Genomic DNA, 27,078 nt, shown 5'->3' on the forward strand with positions numbered 1-27,078 from the left:
CCCGTCCTGGTCTCCATTCTGCCAGCCTGTTCCTCTTCACTTCTTTTTCCTGCTTCTTTATTGATGTAACTTCATGTTGCCTTCTTGTTTTTTTATCTTGAGGGCAGGCTCCCCTCTTATACCCTTCTCTCCACAGCAGTTCTTTTCCAAACAACTTTTCATTGGTCAGACAACTTTGAATGTAACAACAACAGCAAACACCCAGAAACATCCACGCCTCAACAGCTGGAGAACAAGAGAACCAGCTGGAGAACAAGAAACTCCAGACTGCATGGAGTCTCCTGTACCACCCTTCTTTGTTCCCTCTAAAATCTTTTATATTCCTGATGGCCTTGTCATTAAGAGTCTAATGTTATCTCAATCACACAGAATCACAGAACCACAGAATCATCTAGGTTGGAAGAGACCTCAAGATCATTGAGTCCAACCTCTGACCTAACACTAACAGTCCCCACTAAACCATACCACTAAGCTCTACATCTAAACGTCTTTTGAAGACCTCCAGGGATGGTGACTCCACCACCTCCCTGGGCAGCCCATCCCAATGCCTCACAACCCTCTCAGTAAAGAAGTTCTTCCTAACATCTAACCTAAAACTCCCCTGGCGCAACTTAAGCCCATTCCCCCTCGTCCTGTCACCAGGCACATGGGAGAACAGACCAACCCCCACCTCGCTACAGCCTCCTTTAAGGTATCTGTAGAGAGCGATAAGGTCGCCCCTGAGCCTCCTCTTCTCCAGGCTGAACAAGCCCAGCTCCCTCAGCCGCTCCTCGTAGGACTTGTTCTCCAGGCCCCTCACCAGCTTCGTCGCCCTTCTCTGGACACGGGGTTTTCCAACCCCCATGGCCACATTCCTAAATCTCCCCCTTCTTTATTAATATCAACCATTTTCTCGACACAAATTACCACTCCATATATAACACCAGTGTCCACACATGAGACACGGAATGCAACTGGCAGCATGGCAATTCTGGCTAGATGAATCACAGAGTGAATCCTACAATGGTTTGGGTTGGAAGGGACCTCAAAATTTAGGTTTCAGTGTTTAATTTTGAACCAGTTTCTCTTGGTGCAATTGCTCCAGGGAGCGTCCAGAGATGGAGCAGGGGCAGGAGTTGAGGCAGCTGCCACCTGCATCACAGTCAGGGGCTGTTATGGACCCTGCACACCGCTCAGGGCTATCCTATCGCTACACCCTGCCGCCCAAGAGTGCATCCCGAGCCCTCCTGAACCCCCTGCAGGCCCTGAAGGCCGCTGTGAGGTCTCCCCTGGGCCTTCTCCTCTCCAGGCTGAGCAACCCCAAGCCCCTCGGCCTCTCCTCACAGCAGAGCTGCTCCAGCCTCCGAGCATCCCCGTGGCCTCCTCTGGACTCCAGCAGCTCTACGTCCCAGTGCTGGGGCCCCACAGCGAAGGCAGTGCCCGGGGGGGTCTCACGAGAGCGGGGCACAGGGGGACAATCCCCTCCCTCGCCCTGCTGGTTGTGCTGCTGCAGCCCAGGGCACGGCTGGTTTGTGGCCCACCATCACCCCAGGTCCTTTTCCTCAGGGCTACTCTCCAGCAGGTCATTCCCCAGCCTGTACTGATACTTCGGGTTGTTTCTTCCCAGGTGCAGGACTCAAAGTATCTCGAAGGCTGCCCAGGGAGATTGTGGAGTCTCTTTCTCTGGCGACATTCAAGGCCCATCTGGACGCCCACCTGGGCAACCTGCTCTAAGGAACCTGCTTTGGCAGGGGGGTTGGACCCGATGATCTCTTGAGGTCCCTTCCAACCCCTACAGTTCTGTGATTCTGTGAAGTGTGTGTGGTTCCGGACACCACAGTATGAAACGGACATGAAACTATTACGGAGTGTCCATAGGAGGGCTACAAAGATGTCAGGGGTGTAGAGGGCAAGGCATATGAGGTGCGGCTGAAGTTGCTTTGTTTGTTCAGCCCAAAGCAAACACTGTTGTCCTCTTGGAGAAAAGGAGATGAGGGGAGACCTCATCATGGCCTGCAGCTTCCTCACAAGGGGAGCAGAGGGGCAGGCGCTGAGCTCTGCTCTCTGGGGACAGCGCCAGGACCTGAGGGGACGGCATGGAGCTGGGACAGGGGAGGGTCAGGCTGGGGGTTAGGGAAAGGGTCTGCACCCAGAGGTGGTCGGGCACTGGGACAGGCTGCCCAGGGACGTGGACATGGCCCCGTATTGCTGGAGCTCAAGGAGTGTTTGGACACCGCTGTCAGACATGGCAAGAAAGGGCTTTGGTCCCTTCCAACTCCGCATATTCAACGGTTCTATGATTCTATGATACTGCATCTCCCAGATTGATAATGAAGGTGTTAATCAACACTGGGCGAGGAGGCGCAGGATGGGGGCTGCGACCATGCAGGGGACATCAGGTGCCTCCACGGTGCGGGTCCCGTCCCTGAGCCACGGCCCTTGCTGTGGGATTGCACGGGGCTCCCACCCTCGCACCCCTTTGTGCCTGCAGGAGGGGACCCTGCTCGGCCAGCGCTCAGGAAGTGTTTCCAAGTGCTCCTCTTCCTCAGCGTAGCACACGAGCCTCAACGCTGGTGAGGGGAACCTTGAACTGGGAGCAGGGGGAAGGCAGGGACATTCAGCCTGGTGAGGGATGGCTAGAAAGGGCTTTGTAATCAGCAAAACCGGCCTGAAGAGGGGCTGCACAAAGCCTGTGCAGGCGCGCAGAGGTGTGGTGTGTGCGCATCTCCAGCCCTTTTCAGGAAATCAGCCCTAGTGCTGCTGCAGGGCAGAGGAAGTGGGGAGCCGAGCTCAGGTTACCTTTGCTTCCCCTTTCTGAGTTTCACCCTCTGCACTGCCCGGAGCTCAGCACATTTACAGGAAAAGCCTGTCTGGGGGACCCGCAGCCCCGGGCTCGCAGCCCCAGCGTGTTTGCAGGCAGGGCGGGCGCTCCGTGGCTCAGAGGCATCCACAGAGTGAGCAGCAAACCCCCTGCTCGCACAGCCACCTGCGGAAGGGCCCTGTGTCCTTCAGCCCGTGTCCTTCCCCTCCTCTCTGCATCCTGTAGACTCCAGAGCTCTGCCAAACTGGCCTTTCCTGCAAATGCGCTGAGCTCCCACCGCCCTATTCCAGGGAGAGGGACTAAAAGCACTGCGCTGAGCAAATTCCAGGGTGCTGCTGCTGCCCCAAGCACGAGTGGCGCGGAGCAGCCCCACGCCCCGAGACTGGATGGAGTTGCTAAGCCACTGCCCATCACAGTTGAGAAGTTGTGGCACTTCCCACTAAGTGGAAGAGAGGAAAGAAAACCCGCATTTTTAAAGTGGAAATAGGAAGTCCTAGTTAACCACAGGCCAGTCAGTCTCACCTCTACGCCTGGCAAGATCATGGAGCAGATCCGGCATATCATGCCTGACAAATCTGGTGGTCTCCCATGACAGGGTTGCAGCACTGATGACTGGGGAAGATCAACTGACATCATCTGCCTGGACTTGTGCAAAGCATTTGACATTGTGCCCCCCACTGGAAGGAAGGGAAATTGAGACACCCCCAGCAAGTTTGTTGACGACACTGAGCTGGGTGGTGCAGCTGCCACCCTGCAGGGACGGGATGCCATCCAGAGGGACCTAGGCAGGCTGAGAGGTGGGCCTGTGCCAGCCTCGGGGGGTTCAACAAGGCCAAGGGCAAGGTCCTGAAGCTGGGCTGGGGCAATCCAAGGCCCAAATCCCAGCTGGGTGGAGAATGGATTGAGAGCAGCCCTGAGGAGAAGAACCTGGGGTGGTGGAGGACAAGGGGGAATGGTCTTAAACTAAAAGAAAATAGTTTGAGGCTACACCTTAGGAGGAAACGCTTCACTGTCGGTGTAGTGAGGCACTGGCACAGGCTGCCCAGAGAAGCTGTGGATGCCCCATCCCTGGAGGTGTTCAAGGCCAGGCTGGATGGGGCTTGGCCAACCTCATCCGGTGAGAGACAGCCTTGTCTGTTTCAGGGGGGTTGGAGTTAGATAATCTTTAAGGTCCCTCCCAACCGCAACCATTCTATGACTCTATGATCCTTCACCCGGTGTGCAATAAGCTGATTCGCACACACTCAGGAGAGAGATTGCTTTTATTCAGGCCTCAGAGCTCGGTGCAGTTTCCACAGATCAAGTACAGCCAATGTCGACTTCCTGGCTCCATGGAGACATGAAATTCATGACTATTCTAGCGATCTAATACAAATTCATTTTAATCTACCTGAGTTTTGTGCTCATTTGGCATCATTCTTAATGGCTCCTTTTAGGACCCGTCTGCACATGCCTTCCTTTCTGTGGGGTCCTTGGTGGTGTTCCCCGATGAAGTACCCTAACCCCTTTGATCGATGGCCACATGTCACCGAAGCACAACCTCAGGCTACTTGCTGTTGGCAACTTTCCTTGGTTTCTCCCAGAAGGAGCATTCTGTCCCTGAACAAAGGGAGCCTGGATTAAAAGTTAAACATATTTTTTGTCCTCTCCTACACATATGATAACTGATTAAAGGGAAGCTCAATAAAAATAGACAATTCCTCTTTGTTTCCAAGGGAGAGTTGGTTCTATTACACTGGGACTTGGGGGTCCCGTCTGTGTGTGTGAATGCCTGGTGGGGCGCCCAGAGTCTGGACACAAGGGTATGGGCACTGCTGGAGGCACAAGGATGCCCACTGAGACATCAGGAAAGTCTTTTTTTGCTGTGCGGGTGTATGAGCGCTGGCACAGGCTGCCCAGAGCGGTGCTGGGGTCTCCATCCCCGGAGATGTCCAACACCCAGTGGACACGGTCCTGGGCAGCCGGCGCTGGGGACCCTGCCTGGGCAGGGACAGAACACGCAGGGTGCAGAGGGGCCTCCAGCCCCAGGCGTTCAGTGGCTCTGTGGTGCTGGGATTCATCACAGCCATGCAATAAGGATACCCAGGATAATCACAATAATGATGAGGACAATCAACGCACAAACCAGGACAACTCTCCAGGATGGCCTCCAGCTGAATCGCGCCCTCTTTATCCTGCCTGCTCTGTACCTCACCATGTGATACGCCACCTTCTCTTCTGTTAAATTGGGCTCCAGGTACATCTCATTGCTGTAGTACCTGTCCCCATTCACCTGCACCATGCAGCGGACCATCCCCATCAGCTCCATGACCTGCTGCTCCCGTTTGGCTCCAGCTGCCCGGTTGTTGAAGCCGCAGTACCTGTTCCCACATCTCTCGATCAGCTCGCGGAGAGCTTTGTTGTCAGTACAGGACACGTAGTCATGCAGAGATCTCTCCCCCAGCTCTTCTGCACGGGTGAATATGAAAATTGTGTGCTGCAAAACATCAGCTCCAAAGATGTCCTGCAGTCTCTCTGCGGCCTCCTCGTCCTCCTTGGTGAATCGGCCCAGCTGGGTCACCAGCAGCAGCGCGTGGGGGCCCGGGGAGGACAGCCTGATGCAGCGGATAATTTCTTTGCGCACCTCACTGCTGACACCTCCGGGGTTGAAAATGTCGGCCGTGTCAACCACCGTGAACAACCCGCCATCCCAGTGCCCCTGTGCTCTCGCACATCTCACGGTCACTGGCTGGGTGGACAGCTTGGACTCAAAGACACGCTTCCCAAGGAGGGTGTTCCCCGTGGCACTTTTCCCCCCACCAGCCTTCCCGGCCAGGATCAGCCTCATCTCCAAGCCCCCGTCTACCCCGGGCTGCATGTAGACACGACGGATGGCCACTGTCACACTGCAGAGACAAAAGCAGACACCCAGGGCTCCATCAGCAGGCACCCTGATGCTGGGAGCATCACTGACAGCAGAAGGGATTTTCACTAAAAGCAGGGATGGTTTCGAAGCCTTGCTGCTGGCCTCTGGAGGCTGCGGGGCTCTGTGTGCCCCCACTGTGGGAAAGGCTCGGGGACACAGCAGCTGGGTCAGGCTGCGGTGGCACTGGGACAGACGGGGTCCCCTGTATCGCGCTGCCGCGTGTGCAGCCACAGCAGTGCACGGACAGCAGCAAGGAACAGAAATTCAAAATAACAGCTGGAGCCATGAGGTGCTGCAGCTCTGTATCCTCAGTCTCAGGAATTACAGGCACAGGATTACAGGCACGGGGGAAGGCAGCGTGGTGGCAGGGACCCTCGGGTGGTGGCAGGGACCCTCAGGGCAGTGACACTCATGCAGCCACAGCCCCGCGTGGGGCTGAGCACGGTGCCCAGGGACGCCCCTGGACTGGGGCTGTGCCCACGCCAAGCATGGGGAGCGAGGAGTGGGGAGAAGGGAAAGAGACCGGAGTGAACTGGGGAAGAGCCATTTCCCTGCCCCGCTGCCCTGCTCCAGGTCCCCAGGCCCCCTCGGAGCCCTCCCCGCCGGCACAGAGCCTTGCGGTCCCTGGCCTCCCGCCCGTACCTTCCTGCACGTCCTGTGCTGGCGTTCGCCTTGTCCCCGCGGGATGCTCACAGCCACCAGGAAGTGACAGCGGTGACGGCCGGTGTCAGCCTGGAGAACTGTGCTCATGCCACAAGGGCAGCACCGGCTCCTCCTGCACCAGCCCCCAGCTTGGTTTCGATTCTGTGCAGCCCTGGAGGTTCAGACAGCTCTAACACTACCTCCTGTACTTCCTCCAGAAACAGTCCGGACTCAGAGTTATTTAACTGCCGCGATGATCTGTGCTTAGTTTTCAAGCAGTTCCTGCTTCTGGTGGGACTGGAGGCAGAGCCCTGATAGAAGAAGGGGCAGGAGACGAGGCAGCTGCAGCCTGCACCGCGGTCAGGGGCTGGGATTTCCCGAGGCTGCCTCTCCTCTTCCCACTCCTTAGGCTGTGCTGTGCCAGGCTCAGGGCAGATGGGGAAGCAGCCGTTGGTTACAGCCGGAGGCACAGCGCAGGGTGCAAAGTCCTGCCCCAAAACCTCGCTATCTGTGTGCCTGAGCCAGCTCTGGCCCTGCTGGGGCCGTGCAGGGCAGGCCAAGGGCCTGTGGTGATCCAGCACAGAATCCAGTGGGTGTTTTTTGCTCAGCACGTGACTTCTTGTAAAGAGAGTGCTTCATTTCGAGTACTGTGTTCAGTTTTGGGCCCCTCGCTACAAGAAGGGCATGGAGGTGCTTGAACGGGTCCAAAGAAGGGCAACGAAGCTGGTGAGGGGCCTGGAGAACAAGTCCTACGAGGAGCGGCTGAGGGAGCTGGGCTTGTTCAGCCTGGAGAAGAGGAGGCTCAGGGGCGACCTTATTGCTCTCTACAGATACATTAAAGGAGGCTGTAGCGAGGTGGGGGTTGGCCTGTTCTCCCATGTGCCTGGTGACAGGACGAGGGGGAATGGGCTAAAGTTGCGCCTGGGGAGTTTTAGGTTAGATGTTAGGAAGAATTTCTTTACTGAAAGGGTTTTTAGGCACTGGAACGGGCTGCCCAGGGAGGTGGTGGAGTCACCATCCCTGGAGGTCTTCAAAAGACGTTTAGATGTAGAGCTTAGGGATATGGTTTAGTGGGGACTGTTAGTGTTAGGTTAGAGGTTGGACTCGATGATCTTGAGGTCTCTTCCAACCTAGAAATTCTGTGATTCTGTGATTCTGTGATTTATATACACTGATTCCCATTCAGCGCTACCTACAACGCAGCTATTACACTAACTCTGGTATTTCCTCCAGTAACAATTCAACCTCAGAGTTATTTAATTGTAGAGATGTACGCTCTGTGTTTAGCTCTGAAGCAGTTTCTCTCGCTGTGATCGCTTGAGGAAGGGGTCAGCCTGGCGTTCTGGGATTCCTCCCCCCTCCTAGGCTGCTTTCCGCAGCCTTTCTGGGTGGGAGAAGAACCTGGGGTGAGTCAGGCAGCCCCCCCGAGCACTCCCCCAGCCCCACGCTCAGGTATGGCCACAGAGCTTCCCCTGCCTGCTGCACTCGCCTGGCAAGCAGTGAGACCTCACGCCCTTGCACAGCTCATGGCCACCACCAAACCCCAGCCTGGGGGGCGCTGCAGCTTGGGCCTGATCCTGAATGCACCTGGACCATTCTCCACCCTCCCAAACGGCTGTTTCAGCACTGCGGGTCACAGTGCACTGAAGGGCGCCTCTCCACACAGCCAGGCTCAGCATTTATGGGCATTTATGGGCATTTATTAGATGAGTTTCTGTAGACCCAGCAATCACATACAATTACTCGCATTGCCCAGCGAAGGCAGGGGCAGCACAGCCAGCGACACCAGCAGCATCCCACTGCAGAGGGACCAAGGCTGGCACCATGAAACCTCCCGAAGCCTGGAGAAGTTCCTAGAGCCCTGGCTGCCACGGGGACGACAAGAGGCTTTGATCTAGGAAGCAGCGCTCCAGGCTGACCTCTGCTCTAAGGGGGCACATCTCACAGTCCTGATGTTCCCATTGCTTTCAGCTTGCCGTGTCTTCAGACCAGGGAGGAGAGAGTCAGCGCAGTGGTGCTGCAGCAGGGCAGTGCAGCTCTCTGCCACCCAGCCAAGGTCTCTGGCTTCCCAGCACAACAGAGCAGCAGAGGAGAATTACACGTCGCCAGACACCCTTTGCACTCTCGCAGCCTGTCAGGAGAGCAATGGCACAGGCCAGGGGAAAAGGTAGGTCACTGACGGGACAGGAGGAAACATCAGGAGAGGAAGGAGAGAGTGATCTTCAGAGCGCGGCAGGAAAGGCACAAGAGAGGAAACATCGCCCGTCTGACCAAAGCCTTGTTGGCTACTGTATAGTACAATGCTTTCCAAAAAACGTCCGTGTATGTTCCTCCAGCATTTCTCGCGTATAACATGGAGCATCTTTGTTCTTCTCTACCATCGCATCAATCATTTTAATGAGGTCTGCAACCTGCTGTTTCCTTCTCTGCTCTGCTGCTATGTTGCTGAAAGCAATGTACCTATTTCCACATTTTTTTGCAATGCCACTGAGGTTTGTTTCACTTTTCACGAAATCGTGGATATCATCTGGACTCCGAAATTCTTCTGCTCGGGTGAATAACAGGATCATGTACTTCTGTGCTTCAGTATGGAAAATCTTTGTCACCCACTCAGCCATTTCCACCTCTTCTTTACTGATGTGGGCCAGTTGCATCACCAGGATGATAGCATGCACCCCTCCATAGAAGTGACGAAGAGCATTTCCAATCAGTTCAGCTGTTTCCTTATTGGCTCTCTGGGTGTCAAAAAGGCCAGGAGTGTCGATAACGGCAATGTCTCTTCCACAGAATGAGGCAGTGTCTGCACTGTAGCTCTTGGTCACTGAAGCTGCTGTCAGCTCAGATTTAAATGCTTTCTTCCCAAGGATGGTGTTTGCTGTTGCACTCTTCCCACTTCCAGTTTTGCCCACGAGCAGGATGTTCAGCTTGGGTCCTGGGGGAACAACCAGAGACACGTGTCTGAACCCCACAACCCTGTGGTGCCGGGACACCCCCTGCACGCCACGCTCCCAGGGGTGAGAAGGAAAGGGATTTTACTGCAAAAACACAGGAATTAGGGTTAGCGGCCCCAGCAGCGGTCCCCAGGGACCATCAGGAGCAACACGAGGGACCCCAGGGGAGTCTGGATAAGGTTGCCTCAGAGGGCCAGCACCCAGACCTCTTCCAAAGGCAGAAAGAGAAAGCAGAAGTGCATGCTGCAGCTCTCCAGCAGTGCAGGAATGCACAGAGTGCTCAAACGGCCGGGCTGAAGCACTCCCTTTACAAGAAGTCATGTTCTGAGCCAGAAACACCCTCTGGATTCTGTGCTGGATCACCGCAGGACCTCAGCCTGCCCTGCACGGCCCCAGCAGGGCTAGAGCTGGCTCAGGCACACAGATAGCGAGGTTTTGGGGCAGGACTTTGCACCCTGCGCTGTGCCTCCGGCTGTAACCAACGGCTGCTGCCCCATGTGCCCTGAGCCTGGCACAGCACAGCCTAAGGAGTGGGAAGAGGAGAGGCAGCCTCGGGAAATCCTCGAGCCCGTGGCCTCCCCAGAGGGCCCACGCATCGCGTGCACAAGCGTGCGTGAGGCTGCACGAGGACGCAAACCCAGCCTCACCCTCAGCAGCACTGTGCCTGGCTGACTGAATGAGGAGGCTGCTAAAGGAGAAGGCTGTTTGCACTAGGGGAGTTTTAGGTTGGATGTTAGGAAGAACTTCTTTACCGAAAGGGTTGTTAGACATTGGAACAGGCTGCCCAGGGAAGTGGTGGAGTCACCATCCCTGGAAGTCTTTTAAAGACGTTTAGATGTAGAGCTTAGGGATATGGTTTAGTGGGGACTGTTAGTGTTAGGTCAGAGGTTGGACTCGATGATCTTGAGGTCTCTTCCAACCTAGAAATTCTGTGAAATTCTGCTGTGGGGAGACATCACAGCGTCCCTCAGTGCCTGCAAGGGCTGCAGGAGGGCTGGGAGGGACTCTTGGGCAGGGGGAGTAGGGATAGGACACGGGGTGACAGCTTTAAGGTAGAAGAGGGTGGGTTTGGGTTAGATCCGAGGCAGAAATTCTTTACTATGAGGGTGGTGAGGCCTGGTGCAGGCTGTCCCCAGGAGCTGTGGGTGCCCCATGCCCAAGGCCAGGCTGGATGGGGCTGGGGGCAGCCACTCTGTGGCTCTGTGACCATGGGACTCTAAGCTGCTGCGTGCAGTGGGTAAGGCGCTCACCTTCCATCTTAGAGTCTGCCATTTTGAGCCCACTCCGAGGGAAAACCTGAAAGAAGAATAAGGGATTTTGAGCGAGGTTTGCCAAAGTCTCCCGTGTCCGCCCATGGTGGATAACAAGGCCGATGATGGTCACGATGAGGGTCGCTGACACACCCGCTGTGTGCGTGCTGCCTGCTGTGTGTGCATGCAGGAAGTGGTTGTACAGCCGAGGGTAAATATGCACCCACAAGATGGCTGCGCACCCCGTGAGGCAGGGAGCAGCGTTTGGCAGCCCCGCACCCCGTGCCAGGGGCAGGGCACGTTTCTGCCAGCCCCGCACAGCCCAGGAGCAGGGGCCGCAGGGGCAGGGGAGCGTGGCTGGGCCTCGCTGCACCGTGGTGGCAGATGGGGACAGCCCGGGCAAGGGCTGCTCCTCCTCAGCTTGGGAGGGGATCCCGACGCCTTGGGGAACAAGGAGCTGGCAGGGGAACTCAGATCGGTCACTGGAAACCCTTGCAGTGCTTTGGGAAACCTGAGAGCTCGCAGAGGACGTGCACGGCCACCAACTGGAGCAGGAGCCTCCCCCCAGAATCACCGTCAGTTCAGTGCCCTCGTCCGGCACCTGAACCTCCAGCCCTGAGCCTGAGCGGTGTGTGGGGTCCGTCCCAGCCCCGAGCAGTGTGCGGGGTCCGTCCCAGCCACTGATCGTGCTATGGGTGCCAGCTGTCACGTCTCCTGCCCCTGTTTGAGCTCTGGACTCTGCCTCAAGTGATTTCAGCAAGATAAACTGCCCCAAAACTAAGCACAGAATATACACTACTCAAAGTAACTAAAATCACGTCACTAAATAATTCAGTCATTACTGGAGGAATTACCCCATCCACAGCAAAGCCACACCACTTCTTGGCTGTCTTTCCTCTGCCTCCCTGCCAGCTAGCTCAGGCTTAGCAGTTCCTAAAGTACCCCCAAATGCCGAGACCCTTCAGAGCCACCCGGTGCACAGACCGCTCACTTCGCATGGCTCCAGCAGTGGCTGCTGTGCTTGCCTCTTACCTCCTCAGGTCACAGTGCTCGGGCCAGGTGCAATACAGTTCACGTCTTGCCCCTGACCGTGTCCTCAGCTCTCTGCTTTCTGTTTCCTGCCAGCACAAGAACGATGCTTTTATCACCTAACCACACGTGGCAGCCCCAGCCCAGGCAGACAATCCACCCAGACCCATGGCTACCTGCGCCCTTCATTTGAGCTGAGAGATGCTCATGCCCTGCCGAGCCCTGGGTTGCACCAACCTGCCTCCGTTTGAGCCTCCGGGGCTCAGCATCACAGTAAGAAACAGATGTGCAATGAAACAACTAGAACCCGTGTCAGCTGGGAAATCCCACAACAGAACAGGCGTGTAGAACAAACCACAGCTAAAACAAAAAGCTGGGACAGGTACTACATTTTAACACCCCCAAGAAGACTGTTCTGTCCACAAAAGAAGCAAAAAATTAAGAATGGCTTCAGTAATCAGAAAGTATGTGAAAGGTTCATATGGCACGCTTAGGGGGAAATATATTTAAAAGCTTGATTGTAACTTAAATGAGTCAATTTCTTCCTAGACACTTTAAGGCAGGTCAGGGAACTTTTTCACCCTTTTGATATTCCTATGGTGCAGACACCCTTGTGAAGTCAACGCTCCTGTGAGGACCCAGCGAGTGCTACCAGAACAGACACTCCTGAAGACAAGGAGTTTGTTCAATCACCCTTACAGATATGCAACCAGGATTTCCATTCTCCAGGGACTTTCTGTTCTCACCTGGAAACAAAGACTGGCTGAACTTTACTTAAGGAAGTAATAACCCCTTCCCTGAAAGAAGGCATTACAACCTTTTTTTCTTTTTTCTCCCTGGAATGACAGTAGCAGCATTTCAGACAACTCACCAGAGGCACCTGTGCGCTTTTGTCCCCGAGTCTGAACTTTGCAGCTTCTGACGGTGACAGGTCTTCTTCTGTAGGTGCAGTGGCTGAAGTGTGGCAGCTGCCTGTGAAGTTCGGCAGCATTTAGCGGGAGCAGGAGTAGGAGGGGATTTCGGTGACATGCAAACCAGTTCTGTTGAACAAATGACCGTGTACGAGCTGGTTAGGAGCTAGATCATGTGCAAAGTCATTGGTCGTCAAGAACAGAAACAGAAAGTTTCTGAACTGAGCAAGTAAGGCAAAAAAAGCTCCTCCCGATGAAGGGCGTTTTAGTTTGAGTACTTCTCGCCACCGCTCCTTTCTCACAAACAAGCCGTCTGCGCTGCCTTCCTCCCCCAGACAAGAGCAGGGCTCATCAGGCTCAGGAGGCTTTTCCTGGAGCCAGGATGGGTGTTGTTATAAATGAAGTCTCAACTCTGAATTTAGTAACGTAAAAGAGTATTTATAAAAGGCAAGTAAACAGTGCTGGGTGCGCGGGGAGTCTATGCACTACCAACACGCACACACGAACATCAAACATTCTAAATACATGTATACAGAACGTTGCTTTACATAATAACCCGAGTATGCTTATACATACATACAATCAGGATAGGTAACCAAGTAAACAATCCTTTAAGTTCCATAACTTTAAGTTCCATAACTTTAAGTTCCATAACTTTTCCATAACTCCATAAGTTACATAACTTTAAGTCGCCTCAGGACTGCCTCCATCAAGAAAGACAGGAGGGTTATTGTTGTGGGAGACTCTATCCTTAGGGGAACAGAGGGCCCTATTTGTCGGCCTGACCCTACCCGTAGGGAAGTCTGCTGCCTCCCTGGGGCTCGGGTGAGAGACTTTGCCAAGAAAGTCAAGCGCCTGGTACGGCCCACTGACTGCTAGCCGCTACTGGTCTTTCAGGCTGGTAGCGATGAAGTAGCAACAAGAAGTCCGAAGGCGATCAAAAGAGACTTTAGGGATTTGGGGCGACTACTTAGAGGATCAGGGGCGCAGGTTGTGTTTGCCTCTGTCCTTCCGATAGGGGGGATGGAGGCTGAAAGGTGTGCTGTTCACATAAACTCGTGGCTTCGAGACTGGTGTGACCAGCAGAACTTTGGGTTCTTTGATCACGGGAAGGTCTATGCTACACCGGGCCTGATGTCACCGGATGGGACGCGCCTCTCTCAGAGAGGGGTAAGGATCTTTGGTCAGGAGTTGGCAGGGCTGATAGACAGGGCTTTAAACTAGAGTCGAAGGGGGAAGGGGCTAAAACCAGGCATGCCGGTGAAGACCTAAGGGATGGTACGCTAGAATCAGAGGGGCTGTGTGCCAGTGAGGTCCTTCGGTTAGATCCACAAGGTGCTGAGTGTAAGGAGACGCACCTGAAATGCTTCTACACGAACACACGCAGTATGAGGAATAAAATGGATGAGCTAGAAGTCCTGGCCCAGTCCCGCAACTATGACATCATCGGCATAAGTGAAACCTGGTGGGATGAATCCTGTGACTGGGGTGTTGCGATAGATGGTTACAGGCTCTTCAGGAGGGACAGGCAGGGTAGGCGAGGTGGTGGGGTGGCGATGTATGTGAAGCAGGGGCTGGACTGTGTGGAACTTCAGGTCGGTGATGGCAAAGTTGAGAGCCTCTGGGTAAGGATCAAGGGACGAACGAATAAAGGGGATGTTGTTGTGGGAGTCTGTTACAGACCGCCTGGCCAGGATGATAGCGCCGATAAATTATTCTTTACAGAACTAAGAGAGGCCTCGAGTTTAACTCCCCTTGTCCTTATGGGGGACTTCAACTTGCCAGACGTTAACTGCGAGTGCCACACGGCTGACACGAGCAAGTCCAGGAGGTTCATGAAGCACCTAGATGATAACTTCTTGGTGCAGGTGCTAACGGAGCCAACTAGGAAAGGTGCCCTCCTAGACCTGTTGCTAGAAAACAGAGAGGGTCTGGTGGGAGATGTGGTGATTGGTGGCCGCCTCGGTCATAGCGACCATGAAGTGGTTGAGTTCAAAATTTACGGTGACAGAAGGAAAAGTGCCACCAAAACCTCATCCCTGGATATGGGGAAAGCGGACTTCAGGCTGCTCAGGGAACTAGTCAGCAAGGTCCCCTGGGAAACTGCTCTTGAAGGCCTCGATGTCCACCAGTGCTGGTCATTCTTTAAGCGATGCCTCCTAGAAGCACAAGATCAGGCAATTCCTAAATATCGCAAGTCAGGCAGGCGGGGCAGGAGGCCTGCGTGGCTGACCAGGAACATTCTAATGGAGATTAGGCGGAAACAGAGAGTGTTTCGCTACTGGAAGGAGGGTCGGGTGTCATGGAAAGAATACAGGGATGCTGTTTGTGTTTGTAGGGAGAAAACTCGTGTGGCTAAAGCACACCTAGAGTTGAAGCTGGCTGTGTCTGTGAGAGAAAATAAAAAGGGTTTTTTTAGATATGTGAATGGAAAAAGGAGAACTAAAGAATACATAGGGCCGCTCCTTGATAGGGAAGGTCTCCTCACAGACAATGACATAGGCAAAGCAGAAACGCTTAACGCCTTCTTTGCCTCTGTCTTCAATGCCGATGATGGGCTTCGGGACCCAGGGTGCCCTGAGCTGGAGGACCAGGACGGTGGGGATGACAAACTCCCAACCGACCCTGAACGTGTGCGGGATTTGCTACTCCACCTGGATCCCTACAAGTCCATGGGTCCGGATGGGATTCATCCCCAGGTGCTGAAAGAGCTGGCGGACGTCATCGCGGAACCTCTCTCAATTATTTTTCAACGATCCTGGGAATCTGGAGAGGTCCCGGTAGACTGGAAGCTGGCAAATGTTGTGCCGATTTTCAAGAAGGGTCAGAAAGAAGACCCTAGCAATTACAGGCCTGTCAGTCTCACGTCAGTGCCTGGTAAAATCATGGAGAAGATGGTTCTCGAACTTATTGAGGCGCACCTGGGGGACAAAGCAGTCATTGGTCCCAGCCAGCATGGGTTTGTGAAGGGTAGGTCCTGCCTAACTAACCTGATTTCCTTTTATGATAAGATCACCCGTATGGTGGACCAAGGGAAACCAGCTGATGTGATTTTTTTGGACTTCAGCAAGGCTTTTGACACGGTTTCCCATAGGATCCTACTGGACAAAATGTCCACCATACAGCTAAATAAAAACATCATACGATGGGTGAGCAATTGGCTAACGGGCAGGGCCCAAAGGGTTATGGCAAATGGGGCTGTGTCAGGCTGGCGGACGGTCACTAGTGGGGTCCCTCAAGGCTCCATTTTAGGGCCGGTACTTTTCAATATTTTTATAAACAATCTGGATGTAGGAATAGAAGGTATTTTGAGCAAGTTTGCTGATGACACCAAACTTGGAGGAGTTGTGGACTCTGTTGAGGGTGGAAAGGCCTTGCAGAGGGATCTGGTAGGTTGGAGAGCTGGGCGATCACCAACCGCATGAAGTTCAATAAGAGCAAGTGCTGGGTCCTGCACCTGGGACGGGGAAACCCTGGCTGCACGTACAGACTGGGCGATGAGACGCTGGAGAGCAGCCTAGAAGAGAGGGATCTGGGGGTCGTGGTAGACAGCAAGTTGAATATGAGCCAGCAGTGTGCCCTGGCAGCCAGGAGGGCCAACCGTGTCCTGGGGTACATCAAGCATGGCATCGCTAGTAGGTCAAGGGAGGTGATTGTCCCGCTCTACTCTGCGCTGGTGAGGCCTCACCTCGAGTACTGTGTGAAGTTCTGGGCACCACAGTATAAAAAGGACATGAAACTGTTGGAGAGTGTCCAGAGGAGGGCTACGAAGATGGTGAAAGGCCTGGAGGGGAAGACGTATGAGGAACGGCTGAGGTCACTGGGCCTGTTCAGCCTGGAGAAGAGGAGGCTGAGGGGAGACCTCATCGCAGTCTACAACTTCCTCGTAAGGGGGTATCGAGAGGCAGGAGACCTTTTCTCCATTAACACCAGTGACAGGACCCGCGGGAACGGGGTTAAGCTGAGGCAGGGGAAATTTAGGCTTGACATCAGGAGGGGGTTCTTCACAGAAAGAGTGGTTGCACACTGGAACAGGCTCCCCAGGGAAGTGGTCACTGCACCGAGCCTGTCTGAATTTAAGAAGAGATTGGACTGTGCACTTAGTCACATGGTCTGAACTTTTGGGTAGACCTGTGCGGTGTCAAGAGTTGGACTTGATGATCCTTAAGGGTCCCTTCCAACTCAGGATATTCTATGATTCTATGATAACTTAACAGTCTCCATTTTCCATTCCTTTTGAACAATGTCTTGCTTTAAGTTGTCTCCTTTACAAGGCCAATAGGCCTGGGTCAAAAGGCACATCCAGGTCACCATGGGGTGCAACAGCAAAGGCCTTCGATGGCTGCCGCAGCAGAGGGGCCCGTGGTAATGGCGTAGCAGTCGGATCAGTAAACGAGCCCGCAGCTCCCTCAGTATCTGGCAAGCCACACGTTTCTGACTGTGGCTCCACATGGCTCTTTAAGGCCTCAGAGACTGCTCACCAGGTGCCAAGCAATCCCACCGCAACCTTGTAATTTTAATTGCAGAGTCCCACACCTTGACCTCAGTCTGGTCCCATATTTCAGGCTCATAAACTGTCCAATTGTTAATCAGGAGAATAAGCTGTAAGGTTACCAGGACAGTCTTTGCTCCTAAGGACAGATTCCCCATAATGCACAACTGCTGACCAGCGAGAGGCAGTTGTGTGCACAGGTCCACTTCTCTCAGCTCGAGCTTCTCTCCAGCTCCAGTGCTGCCTATTTCCAGCGACTTTCTGTATGGGCTTCTCTGAGCGGTTTGCTGAGTCTGGCCGAACCTGTCTTCGTGAGGCAATCGATGTGCCTGCTCCCGTCCTGGTCTCCATTCTGCCAGCCTGTTCCTCTTCACTTCTTTTTCCTGCTTCTTTATTGATGTAACTTCATGTTGCCTTCTTTTTTTTATCTTGAGGGCAGGCTCCCCTCTTATACCCTTCTCTCCACAGCAGTTCTTTTCCAAACAACTTTTCATTGGTCAGACAACTTTGAATGTAACAACAACAGCAAACACCCAGAAACATCCATGCCTCAACAGCTGGAGAACAAGAGAACCAGGTGGAGAACAAGAAACCCCAGACTGCATGGAGTCTCCTGTACCACCCTTCTTTCTTCCCTCTAAACTCTTTTATATTCCTGCTGGCCTCGTCATTAAGAGTCTAATGTTATCTCAGTCACAGGGTTTTCCAACCCCCATGGCCACATTCCAAAATCTCCCCCTTCTGTATTAATATCAACCATTTTCTCGACACAAATTACCACTCCATATATAACAGTGTCCACAAATTGAAATGTAATGGCTCAGTTTTTAAATGTATGGGGTGGCTGCACCTCCAGCACCAAGGGTGCTGGAAAACGCTCCCATTGCCCACGAGAGCACATGGTGAATCCCGAGGTCCATCTAGTGGCTGCTCCTCGGAGGCAGAGCTGTGGCAATCACGATGTTGTGGATCCCTGGAAGGTGGGCATGGGACGAGATGGGAAGAAGAACGAGCAGCCATTAAACGCCTTCTGCCCCGGAGCCAGGGCTGGAGCTCTGCACTGCTGGGACGCTCCCGTCCCCTGCCACCCCCACGCAGTCACGGTCCTGCTGCGGCAGGAACAACGAGCAGCCACACAGCAGGGACGGCAGGCAGACGGGGCTAGAGGTGTAAGCAGGAAACCTCTGGCCCAATTCCTGCAGCTGACGGAGGGGGAGGATGACTGGAACATTTCCACCCCTCCATCGTAACCGGATGATGCAGCAAAAACATCCCCAGGTGGGGAGATCACCACAATCCGTGTAAGCCCTACCAGAAAAGAAGTAACCAGAAAACCTGGTGGAGGAGGTAGAGGGCTCTGTGTTCATGTATGTACCGCCATCCCGACCCAAAACAGAACACCAGTGTCCAGGCATGACTCACAGAATGCACCTGGCAGCATGGCACTTCTGGCCAGATGAATCACAGAATGAATCCTACAATGGTTTGGGTTGGAAGGGACCTCAAAATTTAGGTTTCAGTGTTTAATTTTGAACCAGTTTCTCTTGGTGCAATCGCTCCAGGGAGCACCCAGAGCAGGGGCAGGGGCAGGGGCAGGAGATGAGGCAGCTGCCACCTGCCTGTAGGGTCCTATCACTACACCCCCCACCCAAGAGTCCCTCCCCAGCCCTCCTGCAGGCCCTGAAGACCACTGTGAGGTCTCCCCGGGGCCTTCTCTTCTCCAGGGTGAGCAAACCCAAGCCCCTCGGCCTCTCCTCACAGCAGAGCTGCTCCAGCATCCGAGCATCCATGGCCTCCTCTGGACTCGCCCCAGCAGCTCCACGTCCCAGTGCTGGGGCCCCACAGCGAAGGCAGTGCCCGGGGGGGTCTCACGAGAGTGGGGCACAGGGGGACAATCCCCTCCTTCGCCCTGCTGGTTGTGCTGCTGCTGCTGCAGCCCAGGGCACGGCTGGTTTGTGGCCCACCATCACCCCAGGTCCTTCCCCTCAGGGCTGCTCACCATCCCTTCCCCTCCCAGCCGGGATTTGGGCTTGGGATTGCCCCAGCCCAGCTGCACGACCTTGCCCTTGGCCTTGTTGAACCCCCCGAGGCTGGCACAGGCCCACCTCTCAGCCTGCCCAGGTCCCTCTAGACGGCATCCCGTCCCTGCAGGGTAGCAGCTGCACCACCCAGCTCAGTGTCGTCAGCAAACTTGCTGGGGGGTGCCTCAATTTCACTGTCCGTGCCACTGATAAAGATGTTTAAATAGTACCGGTCCCACTACTGACCCACTTGTTACCAATATCCACCAGGACATTGAGCCGTTGAGCACAACTCTCTGAGTGCCACCACCCAGCCAATTCCTCACCCACGCAGTGCTGCACCCATCACATCCGTGTCTCTCCAGTTTAGAGTCAAGGATACCAAGGGGGACAGGGCCAAATGCTTTGCACAAGCCCAGGTGGATGCTGTCAGTTGCTCTTCCCCTACCCACCAGTGCCGTAACCCTGTTGTAGAAGGCCACCAGATTTGTCAGGCACGATTTCCCCCTGGTGAAGCCATGCTGGCTGTCACCAGTCACCTCCTTGTTTGCCATGTCTCTTAGCAGAGTTTCCCGGAGGATTTGCCCCATGATCTCACTGGGCACAGTGTTGAGACTGACTGGCTTGAGCCTCCAATGTACCCTCACTTTGTAGCCTTGCTTCAGACTGCTGTGAATGAGCTTGGAGCTGAAGAAAGAGAAAAATTAGACAACGCAGCAGCACTGCTGAGATGGGATCTTTGAGAAACCAAGGACTCAGGAAAGGAAGTACCACCGTGTGAATATACAAAATCCTACAGAAAGACAAGCAGGCAAGGAAGGTGTCCATGCAGATAAGGAGGTAGTCAGGAACCTCTGGGCCAAGATGTCAGCAGTGCTGACAGCCGGGGCAGGCAGCAGCTCCGAGGGTTTAATCCAGGGAGATGCAGACACCAATTTAGGAGAATTTAGGGCAGAGCAAACACCAACAACCACCTTGTGGCGAGACCTAAAGGGTCACCCAGCCTGCAGGTATGTGGAGTTTGCAGGAGTGCATTCATAGGATTCCGTAATACACAAGCACAGAGACTTTATTTTCTACAACTTCTGTTTATTACGGATGACCACAAACCACCACTAGCAAGCAGTGATTAATCACAGTGAACCACTGTGGCTAAAAAGGCAAGTAGATATAGACGGATGGATAACCAAATATTACAGATCTTACAGGAAAGCAATGGTATATGCAGCATTGAAGAATCACACCACTTAATAACGGGGGTCAGACTGACCTCAAAAAAGGTCCAATTTTAAAAAGCAGCCTCAGCAGAGACAAGCCCCCAGGAACAGGGCCAATAAAAGGGCCAGCGTTAGGTAAGAGTCACTATAGTAGTTGCTGATTCCCACTGTCTCTGGCTGTCTCCTTTTTTTCAGACTGTTCTTTTCTGTCTCAGACGGGAAGCTCTTCCCCGTTCTCCTGTTTTCGATGGCATCTCAGCATGTTTCCAGTGCTCAGGATGCCAGAGGTGATGCATCCCTCAAGGCTGCCTCTGGTTCTCCGGCCAGCAGTTCCTGGCTGGCAGATGCTCCCTGTCTGTAGTCAGATTACCTCTGTAACTGTCCCTGTCACCTTCACAAAAAAATGGTGCACTGGGGAAGGGACAGAGGGGACAAATCAGCTGGCGGTGTTTGCTCTCACAGAACCACAGAATCGTTTAGGTTCGAGCACCTCCACCTCCTTCTTGTAGCGAGGGGCCCAAAACTGAACACAGCACTCGAGGTGCGGCCTCACCAGAGCCGAGTACAGGGGGACGATCACCTCCCTAGCCCTGCTGGTCACACTGCTTCTGATACAAGCCAGAATGCCGTTGGCCTTCTTGGCCACCTGAGCACACTGCTGGCTCATATTCAGCCGACTGTCCACCATCACTCCCAGGTCCTTCTCTGCCTGGCAGCTCTCCAACCACTCATCTCCCAGCCTGTAGCTCTGCTTGGGGTTATTGCGCCCCAGGTGCAGGACCCGGCACTTGGCCTTGTTGAACTTCATGCAGTTAATAAAGAAGTTAAAACTTTATTGTGTTATGGCAAGTAATGGTTTTAAGGTAAAAGAGGGTGGGTTTGGGTTAGATCTGAGGCAGAAATTCTTTACTATGAGGGTGGTGAGGCCTGGCGCAGGCTGCCCCCAGGAGCTGTGGGTGCCCCACCCCTGGCAGTGCCCAAGGCCAGGCTGGATGGGGCTGGGGGGGGCTGGGGAGGGGGCAGGGGGCGCCCATGGGGGGGCTTTGGGGCCCGTTCCCACCCTGCCCGCGCCGTGAGCCAATGGCAGGCTCCCCTGCGGTCACGTGGGCCGCGGCAGGGCTCAAAATGGCGGCGCCGGCCCCGCCTCAATGGCCGCGGGGGAGCCACGTGAGGTCCCCGCCACACTTCCGCTGGGGGCGGGGCTTCGGCCGGAAGCGCGTAAAGGAGGAGAGAGGAGGCGCCGGCGGGACAGGATGTGGGTGCGCGCGGCCTACTTCCGGCGCGGAGCCCAACTTCCGGCGAGCGCACCGGAAGTGGCCGGAACACCGGAAGCGACGCACCGGGACCCCGCGTGGCGCCCCGCAGGGCCATGGCCGGGCGGCCGCAGGTAGGAACCGAGCCCCGCCCCCGCCCCTCGACGCCCCCGGCCCACCCCAACGCCCCTGTGGGGCCGGGGACCCCGGGCTGAGCCCCGCGCGCTGCTTCCCACAGGAGCTGCCGGCGTTCGAGGACGTGGCCGTGTTCCTGAGCCGCGCCGAGTGGGAGCTGGCGGCGGAGGAGCAGCGGGAGCTGTACCGCACCGTCATGTTGGACAACTTCGCGCTCCTCACCTCGCTGGGTGAGGCGGGGCGCGCGGCACCGGGGATGGGTACCTCGGGGGGGGCTGTCACGAGGCACCGGGGGTGCTCTGGGGTGGGGGGGTTGGGATGGATTCACCACAGTGGCTCCGCTGCCTCTCCCCGTGTTCCGGTCTGGTTCTGCCCGGGCTCATCCGACAAAAAAAGCACAGAAAGCGTTGAGTTTGCTACACTAACCCTTTATTCCTGCAGACACCATTTTGTAACGGAACGTTGTTCTTATCTCCACCCCACAGGGTACGCAGGCCCCAAACCTGACCTCTTGTATCGGCTGGAGCACGGGGAAGAGCCGTGGGTCTGCACGCCGCAGGGCTCGGAGACGTGGGACGGACCCGACAGCCCCCCCTTGGGTGAGAGCCGCAGCCCAGCCCTCGGTGCCATGCACCCGGCCCCTCCTCCTGCCCAGCTGCGGGCAGCACGACCCCGTGCTCCCTGCTCATCCCCTGTCCTGCTCCTCCCCCTGCTCGCTGCCTGCACCCAGAGCACCCCCCAAGACCCTCCATGAGGGGCGCAGCTCAGCCCAGGGGGAGTCTTGCCAAGCTGGTGCCTGCATGCAGGGTGATTGCTGTCCCATGGAGTGCCCTCATGGTACATCTCCTGTACACAGCAACTTTATGGGCTAAAGTTGTGCCCGGGGAGTTTTAGGTTGGATGTTAGGAAGAACTTTTTTACCGAAAGGGTTGTTAGACGTTGGAACAGGCTGCCCAGGGAGGTGGTGGAGTCACCATCCCTGGAAGTCTTTAAAAGACGTTTAGATGTAGAGCTCAGGGATATGGTTTATTGGGGACTGTTAGCGTTAGGTCAGAGGTTGGACTCGATGATCTTGAGGTCTCTTCCAATCTAAAAATTCTGTGATTATCTCCAGCAGCCGCTGGGCACCAGCTCTGGGTGCTGCTGGAGCAGGGCTGGGGCTCTGTGGGGCCGCCTCCTCCTCTGCTGGGGGGTCGCAGAGCTTAGGGGTTCCCCTGCTGGGAAGGTGACATCCTTCCGGTGTCCCTGCAGGGTGCAACGGGGACAGGAGCTGCCCAGAGGAGCCCGGCTTCACCTGGTGGCCGAGCCCTGGCAGGCAGCAGGCACTGGAGGAGAGCACGGAGCCCCCCGTCCACGCTGAGCGCTGCGACAGCCCCAGCCCAGGGCTCTGCGGCGCGGGGCCCGAGGGGCAGAGGTGGGCTGGCCCCACCACGCTGTCAGCGGGAGGACGGAGCGAGCCGTGGCAGCTGCGCTGCAGCAGGCTGCTGAAGAAATTCAGCGATCCCGGGGGCAAGGAGCACACAGAGGCAACCAGCGGCCAAACCCCACCTGCAGGAAGCCCCGAGCGGGCAGAGGCCGGCTCCCAGACTGAGAAAGACCAAGTGGAGGATGAAGAAGGGGCAAAGCCAGGCATCAACAGAGGCACGGAGCTCCCGCTTGACTCAGAGCCGCAGCCACAGCCCCGAGCGGCGGATCCCTGCGAGCCCCTGGGGGCTGAGAGCCAGAAGACATCCCAGGGCAGCGTGCAGGAAGCGCAGCGTGCCGAAGAGGATGGGAGCCTTCCTCCAGCAGCGGGGGACATGGACGGGGCCCCAATGGGAGACCACTGCTACTACACGACGCAGGGGGTGGTGCTGCAGCCTGCCCTGAGGGAACATGACTACTGTGGGGCCAGCGAGAGCAGGGCCCTGGTGATGAAGGACCACGACTACTGCCAGGACATAACATCGCCCCGGCAGGGCTGCAGCCGCAAAGGCATCTGCCCCGTGTGCCGGGCTCACGCCATGCTGCGCAAGAGGAAGCTGCGGAAGGGGGGAGCCAACGGGAAGGGCACGCGGGTGAAGCAGCGTTTGGGGCCTTTCGTCAAAAGCTTGCAGATCTCCCGGGAGTATCTCTGTGCAGACTGCCTCTTCACACCCACTGTGCCGGCGGTTGTCCAGCCTGCTGAGGCAGAGCACTCCACGAAGGACACTTCTGGGGCGTTTCGTTTGCCTGCGGAGTGGCACACTGTGATCCTGCAGCCTCAACAGGAGGGGGACTCCGTGGGGGGGACACCGGAGGCGCCCCGTGGCCCTGCAGCCTCTCCCGAGCCGTCGGCAGGGGAGGTGTGGGGTGGAGCGGCACAACCCAAGGTGTGGGTGCGCTACAGGGCGCGGGGCTGGCGGCCCCCCAGGCTTTGGTGGGACCTCGCCAGACAGGAACTCATTGCCCCAAGCCAGGCATCGCTGTGCAACGCCTGCGACGGGGCCCTGCGCACCAGGAACTGGGCGCTGTGCACCGCCTGTCTGTGCTCAGCCGTGTGTGGGGTGCAGAGGGGCCGCCCCCACACGTCCCAACCGGCGCCTGAGCACCGCAGCCCCGTCAGCTCTGCACAGGGGAACCCCCCGAGGGGGCTGCACAGGAGGTTCTCCGAGAGTTGCAGCGAGGGGAGCGGTGCCTGAGGGGGGGCATGTGGTGGAGGGGAGGTGGTGTGGGCAGGGAAGGGCCGGAGGGGTGCAGAGCAGAGGAAGAGGAATGGGAGAACAGAAATGGGAGAGCGAGGGTGGCTGCGTGTCGCTGGGTTCGCTCTGTGCTCCTGGGCACCGTGGTGTTCCCATAGAGCAGCCAAGCACCCCGTGAGTAGCTTCCCCCTTGGCTCGTTTAGGCAGTGTGAATGGGGAAACGTTTTGGGGGGGGTTGATAACCTCATTTCGTATAACGAGCCCCTGTGCTTAGCACTTTTAAAGGTGCTGGGGGCTGTGCAGAGCTCTGCAGCATTGCTGGAATGGGGTGGGGAGCAGCACCACTGCTGGGTGGGCTGCAGGGGGCACCCTGAGGAGAGGCTGGGGCACAACAACCCGGCGGGGGGGGGGGCACCTCAGGGAGACGTTTGAGCAGAAACACGGAACTGCAGAGACAGCAGAGAGCGGGGGGAGGAGAAAACAAGGGGGGGGAGAGGCAGCACCGGGGTTAGAGGCGTGGAGGAGGTGCTGCGGGGGCGGGGTCCCCCAGGACCACCTGGAGCTCGCACTGGGGCAGCGAGAGGAGCCCCGGGGGATGCCCCCGAGCCCGGTGCGGCACCGGGAGGGGGGCAGAGGGGAGGGGGAAGGGGCTGTGGGGAGGGGCCGGGTGTGTGTGTCCCCCCCCGTGTATTTTACCTGCCAATAAAGCCGTTTCCCCTCACCCCGCGTCCGTTATGCCTTGGAAACGGGGATGGGAGGGGGGGTGGCGGAACCCCCGAACCCCCGGGAACCGGTGGGGCCCCCTGGGGCTCACCGGGCCCGACCCCCGCGGGCTGAGAGGCTCCGGGGAGACCCCGCGGCCTCCCCTCCCCCCCCTCCTCCCCCCCCTCCTCCTTCCCCCCCCCTCCCGCTGCGGCTCCGCCACACCCCGGGCACGGCGGCGCCGTGAGGGGGGCCCCGGGGGGGCTCCCGGTGCGGTGCGGCCCGGCCCCGGCTGCCACTGACCTGCCTGAGGCGGCCCCGGGAGCGCGGCCCCAGCCCCGAGGGGGCCCCGGGGGGGCTCTGAGGGCTCCAGGCCCGGCCCCGTTCCCCTCCCGTCGTCCCCGGTAATGGCGGCCGCGGCGGAGCCAATGGCTGAGCGCCTCCGCGGTCACGTGGGGAGCCGCGGGCCAATGGCGGCAGCCTCCGGTCGGCCGCGCCGCGAGCGGCCGCCGCAAAATGGCGCCGCCGGGCGGAGCAGCCAATCGCGTGGCTGGGAGTGCGTCACGTGGCCGGGCGGTGCTCACCATCTTGCCCGCGCGTGGGGTTGTGGGTTGTGGCGTCACTTCCGGGTCGCGGGGCGGGACGTGCCGGGAGGCGGGGTTGAAGCCGGAAGTGCGCGAGCGGAAGTGACGCTTCGCGTGCCTGTTGCCATGGCAACGCGGCCCGGGGCCTGGCGCTCTGGGAATGGCGCTGAAGCCGGGGATAGGGGAAAGGGGGAGTTGCGTAATCGCATTAATTATGTCGAAATAAAGCAATTGTAATTATTAAAGCCACGAATGGAAGAATGGAGGCTCGCTTATTTGCATTAAAATTGATATCGCTGTGTCCTTGCTTACTGCTCTGCAAATTCACCCAAATAAGGGGTCTCGGGGTCTCTCACAGGGGATATTTCCTGACAAAATCGGGGATCCTGCCCCAAAACCCGGCTGAGACCAACCAAGTGTTGGGCATGTTATAAATGAAATCTCAACTCCCTCTGAATAAACATAAAAGAATTTTTATAAAAGGCGCTGGGTGCACAGGGAGTCTGTGCTCTACCACCACGCACACCCAACCGTCAAACTTTCTAAATATTTATAGGACATTATTGTTACAAGAAACCCGAGTACACCTATACATACGGATATCCTATCCCCGCTTCACATTATAATTCTCTTTGTGGTGGTCGCTGTGGGTGAAGGGCTCACGGTTTCCCCATCACCATTAGCAACCTTTTGTTCCAGACTGCAGGAGGCTTCGGCTGTCTCCCCCTTCTTCTGCACATGATCTGCCCACCACAAGGTTCCCCAAAGCAATAAAACGGGATTGCTTTTCCCGCGTTTCGTTCACCCTTGAAACCACACTAATAATATTATTATCATATAACATTAAACAATAAATGTTAATAGTTCTAACCAGCAACCCCCCCAGCAATTTCGATGCCTTAACAGGAGAAAACAAGCAACCCCAGACGGCGTCGCCTCAATCTCCCTTCTTTATTTCCTCTAAACTCTTTACATTCCTGATGACCTCATCGTTAAGAGTCTGATGTTATCACCAACCAGGAGGCTTTCTGACCCCCATTGCCACATTTCCAAATCTCCCCCTTCTTTATTAATATCAACCATTTTTCTGACATGAATTACCACTCCATATATAACAGGCAAGAGCCAACTGGTCAGGAGCTGCCTCAGCAAGAGGCAACCAGCCGTGATGAAGAGGAGTCCCCAGCCTTCATCCGCACAGCCCCCGGCAACCACCAGCAGCAGGCACTGCACGGACAGGAGGACTTCTGGGGCTAATTTTAATACAAAGCGGGGATGGGTTCTGTGTATGTGCAGGCGTATTGGGGAACTTCATGCATATATAACATTTTACTGCACATAACCAGGGCCTGTTGCTGCACTGGGGCACACATGCCTCTAGGAGCTATCCCACATGCACCCAGCACCGAAATAAACCACATTTACATTTATAAGCCTACCTTATAACTCGATTGCTTTGAGTTGTAGAGTTCTTCACAAATCATAGAAGGAAGGAATGTGGTAGTGGGAAACGCTTGCTGTGATAA

The 27,078-nt window shown here is 56.1% G+C and overlaps 5 protein-coding genes across 6 annotated transcripts in view; 1 reads left to right on the top strand and 4 right to left on the bottom strand.

Annotated features, from left to right (window-relative positions):
* LOC137851953 (GTPase IMAP family member 1-like) overlaps positions 1-6,481 on the bottom strand; it is a 39,673-nt gene extending 33,192 nt beyond the window's left edge. Inside the window, exon 1 of the mRNA XM_068673113.1 lies at positions 6,348-6,481. The gene's annotated coding sequence lies outside the window, so the exon portion shown is untranslated. The remainder of the gene's footprint in view (positions 1-6,347) is intronic.
* LOC137851948 (GTPase IMAP family member 2-like) overlaps positions 1-12,544 on the bottom strand; it is a 66,796-nt gene extending 54,252 nt beyond the window's left edge. For both annotated transcript variants that reach the window (XM_068673099.1, XM_068673093.1), the window contains exon 1: positions 12,449-12,544. The gene's annotated coding sequence lies outside the window, so the exon portion shown is untranslated. The remainder of the gene's footprint in view (positions 1-12,448) is intronic.
* LOC137852046 (GTPase IMAP family member 8-like) overlaps positions 1-12,743 on the bottom strand; it is a 28,656-nt gene extending 15,913 nt beyond the window's left edge. The window contains exons 1-4 of the mRNA XM_068673311.1: positions 12,449-12,743; positions 10,549-10,594; positions 8,634-9,279; positions 8,447-8,522 (exon numbers count right to left, since the gene is read on the bottom strand). Of these exons, the coding sequence (XP_068529412.1) occupies positions 8,447-8,522; positions 8,634-9,279; positions 10,549-10,594; positions 12,449-12,568 (888 nt within the window). The 5' untranslated portion in view covers positions 12,569-12,743. The remainder of the gene's footprint in view (positions 1-8,446; positions 8,523-8,633; positions 9,280-10,548; positions 10,595-12,448) is intronic.
* Positions 4,044-6,488, bottom strand: LOC137851956 (GTPase IMAP family member 1-like). Its single transcript, XM_068673119.1, has 2 exons — positions 6,348-6,488; positions 4,044-5,685 (listed from the first exon to the last, which is right to left on the bottom strand). The coding sequence occupies exon 2, from the start codon at positions 5,655-5,657 to the stop codon at positions 4,860-4,862; it is 798 nt and encodes a 265-aa protein (XP_068529220.1). The 5' UTR covers positions 5,658-5,685; positions 6,348-6,488; the 3' UTR covers positions 4,044-4,859.
* An 8,535-nt stretch (positions 12,744-21,278) lies between the features above and the next one.
* LOC137851945 (uncharacterized) lies at positions 21,279-24,279 on the top strand. Its single transcript, XM_068673081.1, has 4 exons — positions 21,279-21,605; positions 21,710-21,836; positions 22,092-22,205; positions 22,858-24,279. Exons 1-4 carry the CDS (start codon positions 21,588-21,590, stop codon positions 24,264-24,266), a joined length of 1,668 nt encoding a protein of 555 aa, XP_068529182.1. The 5' UTR covers positions 21,279-21,587; the 3' UTR covers positions 24,267-24,279.
* Positions 24,280-27,078: the final 2,799 nt, after the last annotated feature.

The sequence above is a fragment of the Anas acuta genome, chromosome 2 (genome assembly GCF_963932015.1).
Source record: "Anas acuta chromosome 2, bAnaAcu1.1, whole genome shotgun sequence".
In the NCBI taxonomy this organism is placed as follows: Eukaryota; Metazoa; Chordata; class Aves; order Anseriformes; family Anatidae; genus Anas; species Anas acuta.

Bases quoted from the DNA above. Each gene is read 5' to 3' on its own strand.
- LOC137851956 (XM_068673119.1), bottom strand. From the start codon at position 5,657: ATGCAGCCCGGGGTAGACGGGGGCTTGGAGATGAGGCTGATCCTGGCC.
- LOC137851945 (XM_068673081.1), top strand. The intron at 21,837-22,091 runs GTGAGGCGGGGC...TCCACCCCACAG, and splicing joins CGCGCTCCTCACCTCGCTGG to GGTACGCAGGCCCCAAACCT. The intron at 22,206-22,857 runs GTGAGAGCCGCA...GTGTCCCTGCAG, and splicing joins ACCCGACAGCCCCCCCTTGG to GGTGCAACGGGGACAGGAGC.